Source organism: Anopheles coluzzii, chromosome X (genome assembly GCF_943734685.1).
Source record: "Anopheles coluzzii chromosome X, AcolN3, whole genome shotgun sequence".
NCBI lineage: Eukaryota > Metazoa > Arthropoda > Insecta > Diptera > Culicidae > Anopheles > Anopheles coluzzii.
Genome location: NC_064669.1, coordinates 6,735,065 through 6,755,888, shown reverse-complemented (window position 1 = coordinate 6,755,888; position 20,824 = coordinate 6,735,065). Strand labels below are relative to the sequence as shown.

At 51.5% G+C, this 20,824-nt stretch overlaps 2 protein-coding genes across 8 annotated transcripts; both read left to right on the top strand.

The window, feature by feature from the left end:
- The first annotated feature begins 4,650 nt into the window (after positions 1–4,650).
- LOC120949935 (protein stoned-A) lies at positions 4,651–10,418 on the top strand. 7 transcript variants are annotated; one of them, XM_040367598.2, is made up of 5 exons: positions 4,651–4,984; positions 5,617–5,728; positions 5,799–5,855; positions 7,764–8,965; positions 9,043–10,418. In XM_040367598.2, exons 4-5 carry the CDS (start codon positions 7,792–7,794, stop codon positions 10,416–10,418), a joined length of 2,550 nt encoding a protein of 849 aa, XP_040223532.2. In that variant the 5' UTR covers positions 4,651–4,984; positions 5,617–5,728; positions 5,799–5,855; positions 7,764–7,791. The 7 variants fall into 7 exon arrangements, with proteins under 7 accessions (XP_040223532.2, XP_040223541.2, XP_040223525.2 ...); XM_040367607.2 differs by having other exon boundaries at positions 5,617–5,733; XM_040367591.2 differs by having other exon boundaries at positions 5,587–5,855.
- A 36-nt stretch (positions 10,419–10,454) lies between these two features.
- On the top strand, positions 10,455–20,309 carry LOC120949927 (protein stoned-B). The gene is made up of 6 exons (XM_040367571.2): positions 10,455–12,647; positions 14,590–14,821; positions 14,940–15,698; positions 16,059–16,479; positions 16,549–16,941; positions 17,021–20,309. The coding sequence occupies exons 1-6, from the start codon at positions 10,455–10,457 to the stop codon at positions 17,160–17,162; spliced, it is 4,140 nt and encodes a 1,379-aa protein (XP_040223505.2). The 3' UTR covers positions 17,163–20,309.
- The last annotated feature ends 515 nt before the right edge of the window (positions 20,310–20,824 follow it).

Here is a 20,824-nt window from a genome sequence, read left to right as displayed (position 1 = left end):
TCTACTCTCTTTGATTTGATGACCCGACTTGCTGTAAACAAATCATCCAGGTGCAATATGAACCTTTTTCTCTCAGCGTTCTTTTCGATCCGGGCTGCAACGCTCGGTGATCTGCTCTCTTTCATACGATGGACCGGTTTGCTAACCTCGTCAACCTCACCAACCTCGCTAACTTCGCCAATCAACCTCGCACACCTCACAACCAACCTTGCCAGCCAACCTCGCTAACCAACCTCGCCAACCTCAGTTACTAAACTCGCTAGACTCACTTTCCAAACTCGCTAATCTCGCCAACCTCACTTTCCAAACTCGCTAAACTCATTTTCCAAACTCGCTAAACTCACTTTCCAAACTCGCTAAACTCACTTTCCAAACTCACTAAACTCACTTTTCAAGCTCAATTAACTCACTTTCCAAACTCGCTAACTTACTTTCCAAACTCGCTAAACTCACTTTCCAAACTCAGTAAACTCACTTTCCAAACTCAGTAAACTCTCTCAACTCACTTTCGAAACTCACTAAACTCACTTTCCAAACTCACTAAACTCACTTTCCAAACTCAATTAACTCACTTTCCAAGCTCAATTAACTCACTTTCCAAACTAGCTAAACTCACTTTCCAAACTCGCTAAACTCACTTTCCAAACTCACTAAACTCACTTTCCAAACTCACTAAACTCACTTTCCAAGCTCAATTAGCTCACTTTCCAAACTCACTAAACTCGCTAAACTCACTTTCCAAACTCGCTAAACTCACTTTTCAAACTCGCTAAACTCACTTTCCAAACTCGCTAAACTCACTTTCCAAACTCACTAAACTCACTTTCCAAACTCACTAAACTCACTTTCCAAACTCAGTAAACTCTCTCAACTCACTAAACTCACTTTTCAAACTCACTAAACTCACTTTCCAAACTCGCTAAACTCACTTTCCAAACTCACTAAACTCACTTTCCAAACTCACTAAACTCACTTTCCAAGCTCAATTAGCTCACTTTCCAAACTCACTAAACTCACTTTCCAAACTAGCTAAACTCACTTTCCAATCTCGCTAAACTCACTTTCCAAACTAGCTAAACTCACTTTCCAAACTCGCTAAACTCACTTTACAAACTCAATTAACTCACTTTCCAAGCTCAATTAACTCACTTTCCAATCTCGCTAAACTCACTTTCCAAACTTTCCAAACTCGCTAAACTCACTTTCCAAACTCACTAAACTCACTTTCCAAACTCACTAAACTCACTTTCCAAGCTCAATTAGCTCACTTTCCAAACTCACTAAACTCGCTAAACTCACTTTCCAAACTCGCTAAACTCACTTTTCAAACTCAGTAAACTCACTTTCCAAACTCGCTAACTTACTTTCCAAACTCGCTAAACTCACTTTACAAACTCGCTAAACTCACTTTCCAAACTCAGTAAACTCTCTCAACTCACTTTCGAAACTCACTAAACTCACTTTCGAAACTTACTAAACTCACTTTCCAAACTCACTAAACTCACTTTCCAAGCTCAATTAACTCACTTTCCAAACTCGCTAAACTCACTTTCCAAACTAGCTAAACTCACTTTCCAATCTCGCTAAACTCACTTTCCAAACTAGCTAAACTCACTTTCCAAACTCGCTAAACTCACTTTACAAACTCACTAAACTCACTTTCCAAACTCACTAAACTCACTTTCCAAGCTCAATTAGCTCACTTTCCAAACTCACTAAACTCGCTAAACTCACTTTCCAAACTCTTTTAAAACTCGCTAAACTCACTTTCCAAACTCGCTAACTTACTTTCCAAACTCGCTAAACTCACTTTCCAAACTCAGTAAACTCACTTTCCAAACTCAGTAAACTCTCTCAACTCACTTTCGAAACTCACTAAACTCACTTTTCAAACTCACTAAACTCACTTTCCAAACTCACTAATCTCACTTTCCAAGCTCACTAAACTCACTTTCCAAACTCAGTAAACTCTCTCAACTCACTAAACTCACTTTTCAAACTCACTAAACTCACTTTCCAAACTCGCTAAACTCACTTTCCAAACTCACTAAACTAACTTTCCAAGCTCAATTAGCTCACTTTCCAAACTCACTAAACTCGCTAAACTCAATTTTCAAATTCGCTAACTTCACTTTCCAAACTCGCTAACTTACTTTCCAAACTCGCTAAACTCACTTTCCAAACTCGCTAAACTCACTTTCCAAACTCGCTAAACTCACTTTCCAAACTCAGTAAACTCTCTCAACTCACTAAACTCACTTTTCAAACTCACTAAACTCACTTTCCAAACTCGCTAAACTTACTTTCCAAACTCACTAAACTCACTTTCCAAACTCACTAAACTCACTTTCCAAGCTCAATTAGCTCACTTTCCAAACTCACTAAACTCGCTAAACTCACTTTCCAAATTCGCTAACTTCACTTTTCAAACTCGCTAAACTCACTTTCGAAACTTGCTAAAATCACTTTCGAAACTTGCTAAACTCACTTTCCAAACTCGCTATAATCGATAATAAAAATCCAGTCGTACGCGCTTGTGTGTAAACTTTAGTCGACTCTTAAGCTTGAAATCAATTTAAATCACTTACTAGGGACTAGCCATAAATAACGTATCGCAAAAAAAAACTACAAAAAAAATACATGAACATTTTTTATGTAGGATGTATGCAGAGACGGATTAAGCGCTAAGCAAATTAAGCGGCCTCGTGGGCCCCGTGGTCTCGAGTGGCCCCAGAAATCGAATCCACCACCCGTTCACAGGTAAAATCGTTACTCAATGCATCTCTGGTTGAGAACATTTCATGCAATTCCTTGCCAGACGCTTCAACCAAGCCTACATTCGTGTGACCGCTTAGGGCCTCCACTCATCTTAATCTGCCTCTAGATGTATCCCCACGGGGTTGTTTGTCAAAAATGTGTTTTTCAACTGAATGTTGAGTCTTTTAGGATGCTTTATTCTTAACATAAATTTTACTACAATGAGTGAATAGTTCACAATAGAGATGTGGACAAAAGTGGAAGAAAGAGTAGATAGGTTGAGTATGGATTCGAATTAGCACGAAGAGTTTAATTGAATCTTTCAATAATTCACTCTTCTTGGATTAAACTCGCCCACTCTCTGTCGCGGCTAATACACCAGTAGCAGTGAGAAAGCCGGCACAGAGAAAGAGATTTTTTTTGGTAATGGATCATAAAAGAGTGAGTTAAAGATTTAAATCTGTATGGTAATTATGAAACTTTGATTCAAAACTGTGAAAAGATTGAGTTATCTTATCTCTCGTCCACAATGCATAAAGGAAACACTAACACAAACTGATTTTGTTGATGCAGGAAGTAAATTCATCAAGAAGCTGTAGAATCTCATCTCGTTGCCGAAAGACGCAGGGCGTACAATTGAATTTTCAACTTTAAAGTTCTGGATCACACGAAAAAGTTTTGTTGAATTTATTGTTTAGATGGCATCAACTGTAGATTTTAAGAGGCCAATTTGTTCAAAGTCTCTATAAAAATAAAGTAAAAAAATCAGCTTTTTCTTTCTCTCTCTCTCTCTCTCTCTCTCTCTCTCTCTCTCTCTCTCTCTCTTGTTTTCTCTTTTTTGTGTTTTTTCTCTCTCCCTATCTAACTCTTATTTTAAACTTTATATCTCTACGAGTGTTACGTCATTCATGGATAGTCATCCATTTGCTTACGAAGATGCATCAAGAGCTGCAAGGGATAATAGTTTAACCTTGTGTGTAAGAGTGTGTGGATATTATCAGTAACTATGGGTAGAAAAAAAACTGAACCCAACAATTGCTTGCAAATTACCAGTGTTCCTACTTTCAGTTTCTGCGGTTAAAAAAACAGGCTTTGCATAATTAATAGTGCTCAGAACGATACATTTAATTACAACTACCAAATCAAGCTTGCTGACATTTCATGATGATAATTGCTGATATCTAATCTAATGATGACACACAACTGGATAACAGAGAGCTCCCGGGGCAGGCAAAATGTTTTCAATTTGGTTCCTTGCGTTGCTGCTCTGGTTGAGCTTTCTCGCTTGCCCAGGATGTACTGTAATTCACTTGCTTGATTGCAAACCGTTCGGCAAAGCTCACTAAGAAGGCAACCCTGTACAAACCTTGGTTCGGCTTGTCCATAAAAGGCTCGGACTGCCCTGAGCTGCGGGCTACAGGTACTTTGCCGACCCCGAGTTCGGTTGGTGCGTCCGTTCGCCTGGCTGTGGTAGTAGCGGATGTACACGCGTTACTCGACACACACACACACACGTGTGCGCGGTGAAAAATTGCATGTTATGCAATCCGCACGACAACGTACGGAAAGACACCCTCCCCACCGAAAACGCAGCCTGAAAGGCGAAGTGCGCCCGAAGTGGCGTCCGGAGTGCGCCGACGCACACAGTCCAAGCAGCGGACATGCGAGGTTTGTCCCACATTAGCGGGCGAAATCGATACCCCCGACAGTGCCTGCCAGTGCTCTCCGATGTTGCTGTGAGGCTTGAAACAGGCATGCTTTCCCCCCCAGCTTTGGTTAGTAATCGAAAAAAGCCCCAGAGACGGTCATCTGAACTTTTCCAAACCACTTAAAAGCTTTGCTTGGGTATAAGCCAACGAGTGGGAGGGAGTGGGGGAAGGAGGGTGAGGGTGCGATGAAAACATTTCGTCACATTCGACGTCATCAGGCCGCTGGCAGCACGACCACCCTGACATACCGTGTGCACTGTATCTGCGCCTGCGCCTGGAACCGTTCCGGTCGCTCTAGCTTTCTCTATCTCTCTCTCTTCCTGTTTTCCAGCGATTGTGCGTGAAAACTCACTGGAAACGGGAGCAGAAAGAAGACAGCACACACATAAAAAAAAACACACACACACACACTCCACACACGAACGGACTGGCCCTGGCGTGCTGACAGCCTGCGACGGTCAGTACTCACCCGAAAGGCTTCCCGTGCTGTGCGTTGTGCCGTGTCAGTGAAAAGCAAGGTGATTTTAACCCCCAACCCCAGTGTTCTAGCGTTAGCAGTACGCAGAGAAGTTATACAGAGAAAAGCCTGAGTTTTTTCTCCTTACTCAGGGATCAACCAAGTGAACTCTGCGGCATCCAAGGACTTTTGTGAAGCGAAAAAGAAAACCCATGCATCCGATTAAGTAAACGCGCCGTCAAACAGTCTTCAATCCACCTCTTTCTCCTCCTTTTTTTGCGCGAGTATTGGCCGTTTCCTGGTGAAGGAAAATTCGCTTTTCCACACACACACATACACAGTCACAGATATATGTGCGCGCGCACACACACACACAGCTACAAACACAGGCACAGGTGCGAAGGTACCCGTTTCGGGCTTTTCGGAAGGGTGACTTCGCTGGGACGCTGCGCTGACTGCTGTCCACTCCCAAAGGGAGCTGCCCCTATTCCCCTGCTCGAGCAGACGAGCAGATCAAGCGAACGTTCTTTCTTCCCAGTACGCAGTTGGGGCCGTGTGTGTGTGTGTGTCTGCCTCAGAGTCTCGGACTAGCTCAGGCTGTAACTCGCAAGAAAGAAAGAAAAACCCCCCCTGATTGCTCTGTGCAGTTCTTTTTTTTTGCAGTGACTAATGCCCGTTTGCTATCCGTTGCAGTTTCGGTTCGGTTGAAGGTTTCAGGTGATTACAGGAGACAGTGCTAGTGCCGTGTGACAGTGTGGCGATATTCGGGGGTAGAGCATTGGACGGATTCGTTGTCACGTTTAGAGTACGGTAACTTCTTCGTAGCAAAAAACAAAAAACCCACACATACTCACATACAAAACCTGAACCCACAGTCATCAGGACCCGGTCACGACAAAGGCGTTCCTATGCTATACCGTGCAAGGGGAGACGTAAGTAGCAGCAGCAGCTTGACACCTTGACACACCAAAAAAGCATAACAAAAAAAAAGTCTTGGGAGATCTTTTCTGGGATGAAGTATTCTTGCGAGAGCACTTTTCAATATAAGGGAGCTACACGGAGGAAGGAGTGGGAGGGCATGGAGAGTAAAGCAAGTCATGTTCGCTACTCGTGCCTGAGTGTATGTTTGTGTGTGCGACTCGTTACGTGTCCTTTTTTCGTTAAAACAAGATATTTTTGTATGAAAATCTTCCGCCAGTACCTCCAATTCAGAGCCTTCGCACTCTGAAGCTGAATCCAGAAGATTCGCAGAGCCTCTGTTCCCTGGTGTCGGAGCTGGCGTGAAACAATTGTGTCAAACTTTCCGGCCTGCAATCGATATTTTACTGCTGCAGCAGTCTCTGAGCAGCACCCCCCCCCCCCCCCCCCCTCCATGCACTCCTCCAGTTTGAGTGTGAAAAAAAAAACACTTCAGCAGAAGACGTGCATATCACGTGAGAATTCCCGCAAGAGTTTGGGAGAGCAGCTATGCAAGGGTGGAAAACCGGGAGTACTGACAGAGTGTTTGCAGCGTTTGCGCGAATTGGCGAAGATGTTGGGATTGGAGAGGGCAAAGCTGCTGGAAAGCCTCCCTCCATCGCCCCACAGGACCCGTGGCCTGCCTATCAAATCCAAAAAAACGGAACCAATCAACCACGTTCGGGAAAGGTCTGCACACAAGACCATGGAGAACCTGAAGGGAAGAAAAATCCCCATGCAAGATCTTCGTGTGGACGTCAAAGGCTTGCCGAGATGTCATGTTGTTCGTGCTCGTGGTACTAGATCCCCACATCCCAATGACTGTCCAGTGAGCAGCTCCGGTGATGGAAAGGGCATTACGTCTTCCCAAGTGGTTGAGGTTTTTATTTTCTAATGAGTTCCTTATCTAGGCCTCATTCTACCCATTCGGGAAAAAGACTTGGCAGCAAAGAGGACATCTTTTGTGATGTAAAGTTCTTCTATCTCAGAACACGAATTACACCACGATGTCAGGCTCGGAACCCTGCATGTCCAGAATCCATACTCGTACGCTCTATCTCCCTCTCGCACACTCTCGCTTTTCGCTTCACACAGACACAATTGCAGCCTCAGACGCACACTTACAGTGCCCGTCGATAGACAAACAACATGTACGCACGCGTGTTCTTCCTCTTCCGTCCGTTGGATACGGCTGCATACCGTTTGCTGAACTTCTACTCCATTTCTTCTTCCTCTTCCTCTGGCACGAGGTAGAATCTTTGCCGAGGAGGTCCTCTCTGAAGAGGGGGGGAGGGGAGGTTTTTCACGCTGACAGCACCTCGGAACGCAGCATTTTCTCGCTCGTCGTTCTGGTGGCGTCATCACGGGCGGGAGCTTCGGCGTCGGCGAAAATCCTGCAAAACTGCAATCCCACGAAAACAGGCGGAAGTGAGTGGTATCAATGGAGTAGTAAGACGTTTTTTCTTGTCTATTCCAACTACTCGTGTTGTGTGAATTTGGGTGCAAAGCAAGGCTAAACCCCGGAACCGTAGGGAACTCTCCTAAAGTGTTGTTGTTGGTAGAATTACCGGTGACCTTGAACCGGGGTGCCGTGGGCGCAACGGGGCGCCAGTGGTTTTCTGCGGTGGATTATGTAATTGGGGGTTGGCACGAACCGAAAAAAAGTGAGGCCCACTCAAACGTAGATGCCCAAGATGCCAAACAGGGAAACTTCCGGATATTGAGCTTGAGTTGGGGGAGTTGTTTTTTCGTTTTATTGCTCCCAAAATTACGCCTCAAATTAAGAACTCACTCGATTGGCTATTGGTTTCCCTGGCCGAACTCCTGCTAACAATGATTTTTTTTCTTCTCTTCTCTGTCTTACCATCCTCTCGCTTCGCTAGACGCTTCGATGTCTCGGTAGTTTAGATAATGCTTAAGCTACCCAAAGGACTGAAGAAGAAAAAGAAAGGCAAAAAGTCGAAGAAAGACCAGGAACTCTTTACCGAGGAGGAGCTCGAGCAGTACCGGCGGGAGCACCAGAACCAGTCGGCGCTCAACTCGGCGGCACCATCGGACAGTGAGGACCAGCCGAGCGGCGGCGGCGGCGGCGGCGGCGTTGGTGGTAGCGGCGGTGGCGGCGGCACCAGCAGTGGCAGCGGCGTAGCGCCGACCGACAAGCCCGACACCGACGAGGAATGGTCGAAGTTTGCGGCGCTCACCAGTGGCATTGACTCGGTGCTCAAGAAGACGCAGGGCGACCTCGACCGGATCAAGAGCACCTCCTTCTTCCAGAAGGTCCCGACCCGGGTCGAGCAGGAGGCGAAGGAGCGCGAGGAGCGCGAGCGGCGCGAGCAGGAGGAGCGCGAGCGGGCGGCCGAGGAGGCGCGGGCCCGCGAGGAGCAGCGAGCGGCCGAGGAGCTCATCAACGCGGTCGTCGAGCTCTCGGAGTCGGAGCCGAACTCGGAGGCGGAGGCGGAGCAGGACATCTTCGACACCGGGTACATCGATGCGATCGCGAGCGGCGAGCTGCCAATCGCGTACGTACCGGAGTCGCCCGAGCTAGAGTCGTACGAGGGTGAGGCGGACCCGTTCGATACCTCGTACGCGGAGCGCGTCATCAAGGGGCCGGAGGTTTCCAAGCGCGGCAAGAAGCTCGTCAGCATCGGCTCGGCCGTTGAGGTGCTGACTGGGCGCGTGGAGAGCGTAGCCGGTGGTTCCACCAAGGGTAATCGACCGCGGCGTGGCATTCAGAATTTGCTGCTCGCGAGCTTCGACGAGAGCGAGCAGCAGCAGCAGGGACGGAGCGAAGGAGAGCCGAGCGTCGGTGGAGAGGGCAGGCAGTCCGAGCAGCATTCGGTTGCAGCCGAGCCGCAGTGTTTTAGCTTGCTGGATGACTTTACCGATCTGCCAGCGGACGTGCCGATCGATTTGAGCGTTTCGCTACACCTGACACTACAGAAGCAGCAGCAGGAAGAGGTAGCATCGGCACCGGAGGGCAACGGAGCAGCTCCGGAGCTCGATCTAGACGAGTTTGACGAGCTCAAGAAGCGCACACCGGTCCTAGCGGGAGGTGACGACTTTGAGCTACTGATTGGAGACGCTGGTAAGTTGCAGAAAGCATTTTGGGCTGGAAGGAGTGCTCTTGCCCTCACACACCTCTTTGCACTCTTCTTTGGACAGGTTCAAAGGCAGCAGCGAGCTCCGACCTACCGGTCGTCGATCTAGACGAGTTCGAGCCGGCCGCAGTAGACGACCCGTTCGATACCGGGTTCGTGGAGCGCATCCTACCGGCGACTGCCGTCGAGGACGACGAGTTTGACCCGCGGGCGGAAGAGCCACCGCTCCCCGAGGACGACTTTGACTTTGATCCGCGAGCGGCCGAGCGTGAGTGCAAGCGTCCCAGCACTCCGGACCTCTTCTCGGTCGATCAGCCGCACGGTTCGCTGCCCGTCCGGCCGGACCCGCCGGCCAAGGACCTACTGTCCGGCAGCAGCACCGACCTAGCCGGTATCGCCCACGCGCCCCTTGAGTGTACGGCTGGGGGTAGTGGGGCAGCACCAGCCGCGACCGTCGATCCGTTCGACACCTCGGACGTCGAGTTTATCGTAGCGCCGGGCCGCACCGAGCTCAAGTTCCTCGAGCAGGAGCTCCTGACCGACGGGCGGCCGGCAGGGCTGAGCCACTCGCTCAGCGATCCGGACTTTGATCCGCGCGCGAACAGTGCGGAGGAGCAGCACACGGCCGAGGAGGAGCATCGCACGGAGGAAGACTTCCAGTCGCTCGCGCAGCGCAAGTCCTCCCTCAGCCTGCACATCGCGAACGGAGCTGCCCTCACTGGTGCTGGTGGTGGTGCGAATCGCAGCAAGTCGGTCGTGTTTGCCGTGCCGACGCCCGACCTGCTCAAGCTCGACGGGGAGCAGTCGCTCGCGAAGAAGCCACTCACGCCGTACTACAACCGGGAGCCGTCGCTGCCGGACGCGGACGTCGACCCGTTCGACACCTCGTTCGTGCCGTCGGTCGCGCCCACCCAGCTCGAGCTCAGCCTGCTCGAGCGGGAGCTGAACGGAGCGTCGCTCAACCGGAGCTTGTCCGATCCGGAGTTTGATCCGCGCGCCAGTCCACCCGCCGCTGCAGCGGCCGCTACGTCCGGAGCTGATCTGCTCGGCGTGAGCGAGGGCGAACTACATCTGCAGAAGGTGCTGACGCCCGCACGCGGCAGTGCGGCAGCGGTCGAGGCCGACCCGTTCGACACGTCCATTGCGGTGAACCTGCAGCCGGGCCGGGCGGAGCTGAAGCTGCTCGAGGACGAGCTGATCCCGCCTGTCGCTGCGGAGTGTGCCGGTGCCGTGCCCGACATCCTCTCGGACGGTGCGCCCGAGGCGAGCTCGGTCTTCGTGAAGGTGCTGACGCCGCAGGCCAGCAGCGGTTCGCTCGATCTTGCCGGCGGTGCGGAGCAGGAGGAGATCGACCCGTTCGATACGTCGTTCGTGCCGAGCCTGGGACCGGGCCGGGCGGAAATTAAGCTGCTCGAGAGCGAGCTGATCGACCAGCACTAGAAGGTAGAAGCGGCAGTAGCAGTACAAGCGAGCGCGATGGCGAACCCCTTCCTGATGGACGACGAGCCGCTGGCGGGCAGTGAGCCGACGCCCAACCCGTTCCTGTTCGGGGACGATGGCGGGGCGGCGGACGGTGCCGCCGGCGACGAGTCGGACAACCCGTTCCTGGCGCAGGCCGGGCGCGGCAGCAACCCGTTCGCATTCGGCGGCGAGGACGACGAGGAGATGCCGTCCGCAGCGGCTGTCACGAGCGCGATGGATCTGTTCGGCAGTGCGCCGGACCCGGTCGTGGTGACGTCCGGCGCGCAGCTGTTTCTCGCGAGCGACCACATCATGACGGCGGTCGCACCGAGCGGTGGGGCCGGCGAGCCGGCGGCTGGCGGCGCGAACGCCAACTTCTTCCACACCACGATCAACGAGGAGGACGATCTGATCATCCCGAAGCCGACGCATCTGCACCTCGGCTCGAACACGACCGCCGCCCTGATGGATCCGGACGGGGCCGCCTCGAGCGAGGACGAGCTGACGCGGGGCGGACCGCCCCGCCCGCACAAACCGGTGCCGCCGCGGCCGATACCGCCCTCGACCGCGACCCAGCAGCTGATCAGCTCGATCGCGGACCAGCTCGACCAGACCAGCACGAACCTGCTGCAGAAGATACCGGTGACGCGCACGCCCAGCCCGGTCTCGATGCGGGACCTGCACTCGCCCAGCCCGACGCCGGCCGACTACGGCGAGCTGGCGGCGGCCGCCGCCGACAACCCGTTCGCCGACCATGACCAGCCGCCGGTGGCGGCGCTGAGTGGCAGCGTGACGCCGGTGCAGAAGCCGCCGCGTCCGAGACCGCCCCCGCCGCGGCCGGCGCCACCCCGCAGCTCGGTAGCGTCGTCGCCGGTCGCTGCCCCGCCCGGGCCGGCGCCGCCCCAGGAGCCCGACCTGTTCGACCTGTTCGGGACGGTGGCGGTGGCGGCCAAGCCGGCGGCACCGCCCAAACCGCCCGCGCCCAAAACGAAGGAAGACATCCTGTCGCTGTTCTCGCAGCCGGCCCAGCCGACGACGGCGGCGACGGCCCCGCGACCCTCCAAGCCCGATCTGCTCAGCGACGATCTGGACGACTTTCTGGGCGGTCTGCCGGGCGCGGCAACGGGCGGCACCGGGCCGGAGCCCGCCTTCGTGCCGAATCTGGCGGAAAATCTCGCCACCGTCGTGCAGCCGATCGCGACGGTACAGGCACCGGCAGTGGCGGCAGTGCCCCCGCCAAAGCCTCCGCCACCGGCAATCGTGCAGCAGCAGCAGCAGCAGCAGCAGGTGGAGGAACCGCTGCCAGCGGAAGAGGAGGCACCGCCGGAGGAGCCGGAGTGCTTCGGGGTGGAGCCGTCGCCCGAGATCGTGCTCGAGGTGGCGCCCGCCTCCGACCCGAGCGACCAGCTCCGCTCGGAGGTGTCGTCCGAGTACAGCCCGACCGGCTCGAACATTACCTCCGGCAACATTCCCAGCTCGGTGTCGGGCAGCATCGTCAACCTGCCGACGCTCGACCGGGCCCCGGTCGAGATGGAGCTGGACGGGGTGGCGGCGGGAGCGGACAGCGACTACGACCGGCAGCAGGTGGAGGAGCAGCACGCCGCCCTGTTCGCGGCGGAACCGCTCGCACCGGTGACTGCGCAGCACTACTACGGCGAGACGACGAACCCGGCCGACCAGCTGATCAGCGGCGGCACGAACGGCACCGCGGCCACCGTCAACCCCTTCGCAATGGTGGACGAGGAGGAGGAGGAGGAGCAGCAGCAGCAGGAGGTGCCGGGTGTGGTGCATGTTGGGCCGGCGCCGGGCAGCGGGCTGGCGTACGCGAACGAGCTGTTCGGGGCGACGAACCTCACCAACAACAACAACAACACCAGCGTGGCCGAACCGGACGCGTTCGATTCGTTCGCCGCCAAGTTCGAGGGCAAGCAGAGTGGCGGCGGTGCGGGTGATTTCGGGGGGCTCGCGACCACGGGCGGAGGCGCTGGTGGCGGCGCACGGGCGGAGAACATCTTTCTGGACGATGGGCTCGGTGGGACCGGGGCGGCGCTCGAGGTGGATGCGTTCGGTGGGGACGCCTGGGGTACGGGTGGCCCGGTCGGTGGTGGCGGTGGCGGCGGGTTTGATGAGGCGAAGGGCGACGGGTTTGGCAACGAGGACGGGTTTGACGATCCGTTCCTGAGCATGCAGGCTCCACCGGCACCGGAGGTAAGTGAAGGGGGGAGGGGAAGGGAAGGGTTTGGCGAAGACGCAACGAGACGTGTTTCGATTTGCTACAAAAGTCAACGTTTATTTAGCAAATTAAGCGATTTTTTACACTTTTAAAAGCACTTTTACAAAATCCTACAGTGGTGAACATTATTATAGGGGTCAAATCAAATGATGTTGCAAACAAACAAAAAATCGGCCTCGGTTGCTCATATGTGGTGCAATTTTAGCTTTGATTCCAAAAAAGTAAGATTTTAAATACTTTTTTCATCTACAAATAAATTGTTTTTACTTTTTAAGGGATTTCTCAGGTCATCTGTTGGAGTTGGCATGCTTTTTAGGCTCTTTTTTTTTACACGTGGCTATTACCACACATAGTTGGTGACATATTGGTTTGGTTGTGTTGCTACATCACACTGCTACGCATGTAGAAAGTGTTCATCCAGTATCAGAAGACCTGAGGATCCCTGCAATTTTTTTAAAATAATTCTCAAATATGTATTTGTGTTGCAGATTAACCTTCTAAACTGAAACCAGTAAAGTTGTAGGTCATTGCATAGTAAAGCATAGCAATTGTGGCAGATCTGTTGTAAGAAAAATGTACCTTTTATCATAAAATGGTATTCAAGAGATGCTCTAAACAGTGCTGCTAAATGTCACTGTCAATGTCATAAAAAATATGACTAAAAAAAATCCAACTCAGCGTCACGTACTCAATTTTGATAATTATATGTCATACTCAAAACGATTGGTGTGACGTATACATATTTCGTGACATTTTTGCGACCATCGCTTGGTCAGTACTATGATCAAATCTGCAAAATGTTACTGACATAGTCATGACAAATTTCGACTGAAACAAAATAATGTCAGCGTTACGAGCTCTACTGTGATCATCCAAGGTACTGTGAACTCAAACAGTTGTTGCGACCATCACATGCTTGGTGATATTGTATGCAACCAACTCTTGACCAATCACTTGGTCGCAACATTTTCTGCCGATGATCATCACGACAGTCATGGGCAATATGCAGTTCGTGCGAGCGGTCCAAGAAATAAAATGATCATGGTTTCTCGCTCTATTTGACCCGATAGACCATCAAATCCGACAGAGCTAGAAAGAATGCACATTTTGTTGCTTAAGACCACACGCCAAGTATGTTCCAAGAATGTCGTGATACTCACCCACAGAATACGTCGTGACCAAGTGAGTTGGGTGATAATCAAAATGGCACCAAGCATGTGATTGGTCCACTAACTGTTTGAGTCTCACCTCTGATCATCTCAGTTGTATCACGTGAGCTGACTTGAACTTCATTTCAGTGATGAGTGTTGGTGACTGCAATAGTGGTATTGGGCAGCATTGTTCACTACCAGAAAAAGTCATGATTGTGTTTGCGCTGGCATTAAGCTCAGCTTGTCAGTCAGAGTTTCGCGTTTGATTCAAGCACTTGCATGTCGTTTTCGGCGTGTCATGACGCACTTTAATTGAGTATCAGCAATGAGCAGCAAGCTGTATTCAATGTTTTCGTTGGTGAATTTCTCGTGATGCTCATGACATTCTGCAGCACTGGCTCTAATTGTGAACACAGAAGCCATAATGGCGCTCAGTTACGTAATATTTTGTTTTCTTTTGATGCAGAATGAAGTTCCTGAAGAGAAGTTTCTTTTTCCATCAGTTTTGGTGATGGATGGCTTGTTTTGAGAGCTTCAAGATGTACAAGACTAGGGATTAGAAAGAAAAAGATCAGGTCTTTAATTTGATTAAGGAATCCAGACATGCAGCTACCCGATTGGAGATATTGAACAATACAAGCATATAACCTGTGATTGAAGAATACACTCTTCATGTAAAGCAACCGAAATACGTCTCGTGGGCAATGCCTAATGCACTTCCAGACCCTGTCTTAACGCGTTTTTCTTTCCACAAACTAAAAAACAGGGCACACCGTTTGGCAGATCGCACTCGCGCGATTCGGACGAAGGAGGCCGTGAGTTCAACGTGGTGATTCGGCCGAAGGAGGGCGTCGAGACGCACTATTCCGCGCTGGCCCTAGCGCCACCGCCCAAAAGCCCACAGACGGCGTCCATATACTCAGGCGATTCGTCGCCGCGCGTCAATCCGTTCGAGCGCAGCGACGAAGCAGAACCCATCCCTGTGAGCCTGCCGGACAGTAAGTACTCACATCGCTCTTGCCCCAGCTAAGAATCTGCTCTGAACTCTCGTCCTCTCTCTCTCTCTCTCTCTCTCTCTCTCTCTCTCTCTCTCTTTCTACCCTTGCTGCTCTACAGAGCCGCAGCTGGAGCGTACCGATTCGCAGGAGACACCGCCGACGCCCCTGTTCGACGAGGACGTGTCGCAGCCGCTGGAGGACTTCCCGCGCGTCATCTACCACGGCGACGGGTGGGAGATGCAGCTCCGCCAGCCGAACAAGAAGAAGATCACCGGGCAGCGGTTCTGGAAGAAGATCTACATCCGGCTGGTGTACCAGGGCGACAGCCCGGTGCTGCAGCTGCTGAACGCGGCCACCGACAAGGAGCCGTTCCAGGAGCTGCCGCTGCAGGCCTGCTACTCCGTGTCGGAGATCGGCGCCCAGCAGTACGACAACTTTGGCAAAATCTTCACGATCAAGCTGCAGTACGTGTTCTACAAGGAGCGGCCGGGCGTGCGGCCCGGCCAGGTGACCAAGGCGGAGCGGCTGACCAACAAGCTGAGCCAGTTCGCGGCGTACGCGATCCAGGGCGACTACCAGGGCGTGAAGGAGCTCGGCAGCGACCTGAAGAAGCTCGGGCTGCCGGTCGAGCATGCGCCCCAGATCTCGCAGCTGTTCAAGCTCGGCTCGATGAACTACGAGGACATGAAGCAGTTTTCCGTGTGCATTGAGGAGGCCCTGTTCAAGATGAACGTGCACCGGGACCGGGCGCTGACGTACAAGACTGAGGAGGTGCAGGTGACGGCGGTCGACGAGCTGTACGTCGAGCAGGACGCGGAGGGTCACGTGATGAAGCAGATCGCGCGCGTCCGGCTGTTCTTCCTCGCGTTCCTCACTGGTAGGTGATCGCCGGCAATTTGTCATTCAACTCTTTTTGGTGACACTCACAGTGTGGGAGCTAAACGGTTCATTCGAGAGTTAATTCATGACTTGAGTGTGTTAACTCTCAGGACGCACAAGCAGCTCATTGTACGGAATTAAATCACTCACTTGATAGTTAAACTATGAGCTATCGCTCTGCGTCGTCCAACAGCTCACTCACAGATATTTTTAAAAGATTCAATGAGTTCAATGAGTAACTCACCATGCTAACTCACGCACTCTTTAGTAGCTCACGCTATGGAGGGCTCGCTTCTCATTACTTCATTTAACACTTCACTTTCTTTGTTTTGTTTACCCCCTTCGCCCCCACCCGAAGGCATGCCGGACATTGAGCTCGGCGTGAACGACCTGTGGCGCCAGGGCAAGGAGGTCGTCGGCCGCCACGACATCATACCGGTCGTGACGGAGGAGTGGATCCGGCTGGAGGGTGTCGAGTTTCACAGCTGCGTCCAGCAGGACGAGTACGAGCGGAGCCGCACGATCAAGTTCAAGCCGCCGGACGCGTGCTACATCGAGCTGATGCGGTTCCGCATCCGGCCGCCGAAGAACCGCGAGCTGCCGCTCCAGCTGAAGGCGACCTGGTGCGTGACCGGCAACAAGGTGGAGCTGCGGGCGGACGTCCTGGTGCCGGGCTTTGCGTCCCGCAAGCTGGGCCAGATCCCGTGCGAGGACGTCTCGATCCGGTTCCCGATACCGGAGTGCTGGATCTATCTGTTCCGCGTCGAGAAGCACTTCCGGTAGGTTTTGAAGGGGGCTGGGACAATATGTGAGTGGGTTTTAATGCATTCTCTCCTGTATTTTACCAGCTATGGTTCGGTCAAGTCCGCTCACAGACGCACGGGCAAGATCAAGGGCATTGAGCGGATTCTCGGCACGGTCGACACGCTGCAGGAGTCGCTGATCGAGGTCACGTCCGGGCAGGCGAAGTACGAGCATCACCATCGGGCGATCGTGTGGCGGTGCCCCCGGCTGCCGAAGGAGGGCCAGGGCGCGTACACGACGCACCAGCTCGTCTGCCGGATGGCGCTGACCAGCTTCGACCAGATCCCGGAGCAGCTCGCACCGTACGCGTACGTCGAGTTTACGATGCCCGCGACCCAGGCCTCGCACACCACGGTCCGGTCGGTCAGTGTGCAGGACTCGGAGAGTGACGAGCCGCCGGAGAAGTACGTGCGCTATCTCGCCCGCCATGAGTACCGGTAAGTGTTTGCAGAAGCATATCCTCATCTGGCACAGTAGCGCTACAGCAGTTCGCTATATTCTCTCTTCCATCGACAGTGTCGGCATCGAGCATACTACTGGCGAGTCGTTGAACCCGTACCTAGCGGCGACCACCGTGACGAAGCAACCGATCCAGGAGGAGCAACCGATGGCGACCACACCGATCGCACCGAGCGATTCTGATTCCGATTCCAACTAAAGGGAGGGAATACGTTTGATCCTACGCAACCTTCTAACGTGAAAGCAGAAGAGGTAAAGCAGACGGTTAGCGTGGTTAGGGTCGTTACAATATTACTGAAATACTCATCACAGGTTCCCCGCAAGCAAGGACACTAACCTTACTCCCCGTACGTATTGATAAACAAGATAAACACGCAGACAAACAAAAACCCAACAAATCGCATACGATGCGCACGTATTACATTACACTATAGAAACAATATAGCTGTTATTGAATTATATTAGTTGGACAATAAACGACACAGACACGAGCCACTGGTAGGTTATAGAGAGAGAGAGAGAGCTAGAGAGAGCTAGAGAGCAAACGAGGCTAGTGTATACACTCGCACAGCTGTCACAGGCACTGGGCACCCAAGCGCTGAGTCACAGGTGCCTGTGACGCGTCGAGTTAGTGCAGTTAGTAGCAGCAATATACATTTAGCATTTACAAACAACAGCCCCCAAATCGAAAACAGCACGAAGGTGACACAAACACACAGCAAAATAGGGCGCGGGTGTGTGTGTGCTGGTGGGTATGCGCGTGCGGGTTGTGTGTGTGATGTGTGTGTTGCAGAGTAAGATATTAATTAGGACCCGCCCTACGACGGGGAACGTAAACCATCACTACAGACGCGCGCGCGCTCCCCTGTACACACCAGCACCAGTACACATGCTGCGTGGGAAAAGATCGTACTCTAGTGTGTCTCTATCTGTGCTGTGTTTGTGTGTTACGGCGAGCGTTACTTTTACCGTTACTTAGAGTGCTCAGCCCACGACCCTCACCTGGTACCGCTTACGTGTTTGCGACTGTCGTCGCTTGAACTAATCCGCCATCTGCATCTGCTGTGTTTGCTTCCCTACCATTCCATCTGTCCCCTTGCCCGCGGTGAGCGTCTCACTGTACATATGACATACTGTACTGTCACTATATATCGGACAGGTTGTTCCGCAGTTCCGCAAAGCCACAGTACGCGGCTTCTCTACATGTGATGATGGGGATGGTGAGGATGGGGATTCACACTTTACAGTTTCGGGCGGGACAGTTTGAGGCGTGTACGGGCTAGTTTAGTATATTACATAACTCGCTTCCTATTATAGCATTATTGGCAGCTATCCGACCCAATCGACCAATCGGCCCAGAGTAGCCTGGGAATTCGTGTGCTTAGACAAAACCAAAAAAAAAAAAAACAAAGGATTATAAGACAAAAAACAACAACAATGCACCAGACGGTATCTGTTTGTTACGTTTTTGTGTTGTGACACACGCACTCAGCACACCAGCACAGCAGCAACCACTTCTTTTCCCCTTGCGCACTGTGCAGGTGTGTGGGAGGTTAGTTTATTTCAAAAGACAGGCTTGTGCTGGTGGACGTAACGCCGGTGCGCGTTACGCGTTGCGTTACACAGCCATTGGCTTTTTATCTGCAATCTGGTTTCAATCAGTTAGTCGAGGTGTAAGTGCGCGCGCGCGCGTGTGTGAGTGCGCTTTCTAGGTTCGTATGGTAACATATCATTAGACATTCCAAGCAAACACGAAAATTCCTGGCAATCTCCGTTGTACGTTCCATCTTTGTTTTGCCAGCGATGGGGATTGCAATACACCCGTTACCCCGTTACCTTCCTTGTCTGTGTGCGTGTTGTCTCTTGCGTTACGCCTCAGTATACACTAAGTTTAATGCCATTCCCTGGCTCGCAAGCGGCACACAGTGACGTACCGCAGGAGGGCAACCGCATGGAGGCTGACGAGGCGTCGTTGTTTGTTGAACGCGGTGGATGATGTTATAGTTTTTGCGTTAGGATTCCTGTAACCCCCACTACCCCCCCCCCCCCCCTCTCTCCTTCCCACACAGATGGGCACGTTATTGTTGGTGCAAACAAGATATTAGCGAGTGCGCGAAGTATGTGGCGCCCGCATGGGTAGATGATGAGTGATTATACGCATGAAAATATAAATATATATATACACACACATGGTTCATAACATTAAATGACCTAGATTGAACAAAACCCGTAGCGAATATAAAGCAAAAACACATGACTACTTATATATATACATAGTGAAAGAATGGCAAACGTACGTGTGTAATATGGTTGATTAAATATAGAACTGCTATTGCTAAAAGATTAAAAAAAAACCGAATAGAAAAGACAGCAACAAACGAAACATCCCGAAACATAAGGATAGTGGATAGGTGCAAGGACAGACATCAAAAGAAGGAAGACAAACGAGCGAGTAAAAATTGGGGAAAATGGGGCGAACAGAGCTGATAATATCGCGCAATAAATACAACTCGACAGTTGCAGATGCAAAAAGAAATGAAGGTACAGACAGACGAATCGAGATGCGGAAACAATATACATATATACATAGATATATTATATATAAATGAGAAAGGAAACCAAAACTAGATATATATATGACGATATACATAGAGCGAGATGTACTAGCGAGTCATACGCGCAAGTGGTCACCAGTTCAAGCGCCAACACTACAGTTTCCAACACTATTTTGCTCGATCTGTGTCGGCGATCTGGCGGCGCTTTAAGATCTGTTCAAGGATGAAAGCTAGAGAGAGAGAGAGAGAGAAAGTAGCTCTACAACTACTACACACGCAATGACAGTTCAGTATTCTTTGCGCCCAGCGTTCCTGTGTGTCCTCTCAGCCCTCCCGCTGTAGTGTGTTTGTATCGGGACATGGTAGCAGAACAAAAAAAGAAAACACGCTATTAAACCACGACTACACAACCAAAACATGAGATGACAGATGAGCAGCAGCAAAAGGATACAGGCGAAATCATAACGTACGAAATTTGCGGACATATTCATATATACATACATATAGCTATCCCTTACCTGGTCAGGGGGAGGGCTACTAATATTACATTAAAGAAAAAAAAACAACTGGACAGAAAACAAAGAGTGTTACAAACAAGCAACCTAAACCATGTAGTGTGTCATTGTGACCCCCCCCTCCCGCCCCTCCCCTCCAAACCCCCATTTCTCCCCTGCTCCCTTCACCAGGAACATTGTTGTGAAAAACATTGGTCCGGTGTGCGGTGTGGGAAAAGGGGGAAAGAGCGAAAGAAAATCAATAACTTAAATAAACTCAAAGTGTTATATACCAGACTACGCGGAGTGTGCAGAGTAGGCGAGTTTTTGGTGCGTCTGTTTGTGTAATATCTGAGAAATGATGTGTCCCTACGCCGATTTGCAGGTTTTGTATGGCACGGTTTTGGTATTAGTGTCGCGGGGAAAGATGATCTGTGAGTCTACGGAACGTCCCGAATTCCTGTAGCCGTCTCTTCTACTTCAGCCCACTCAACGGATAGAAAAGCCTGTATATTCAATCTGTTGAATTAGGTGCATGGCTGCTATTGGGCGATGTATTCTGTAGATACTCACATCAGGCTTATTTGACATCGGAGCAGCAGCAGTAACAGCCAAGCATCGGGGATGATTCTGGACCCAAATCTAGTAAATTCTGGAACGATTAGTGCTACGATCTGAGCTTCTCCGACAGGCCACGCGAAGGATTGGCCCTCAGCAAGAGTCGTAGGGTCGTAGCGGAGGAGACACAAACAAATACAGAGCCTTTGATACATTGCCTACTAACTAGTCCTTCCCGCTGGTTGCTTCTAATC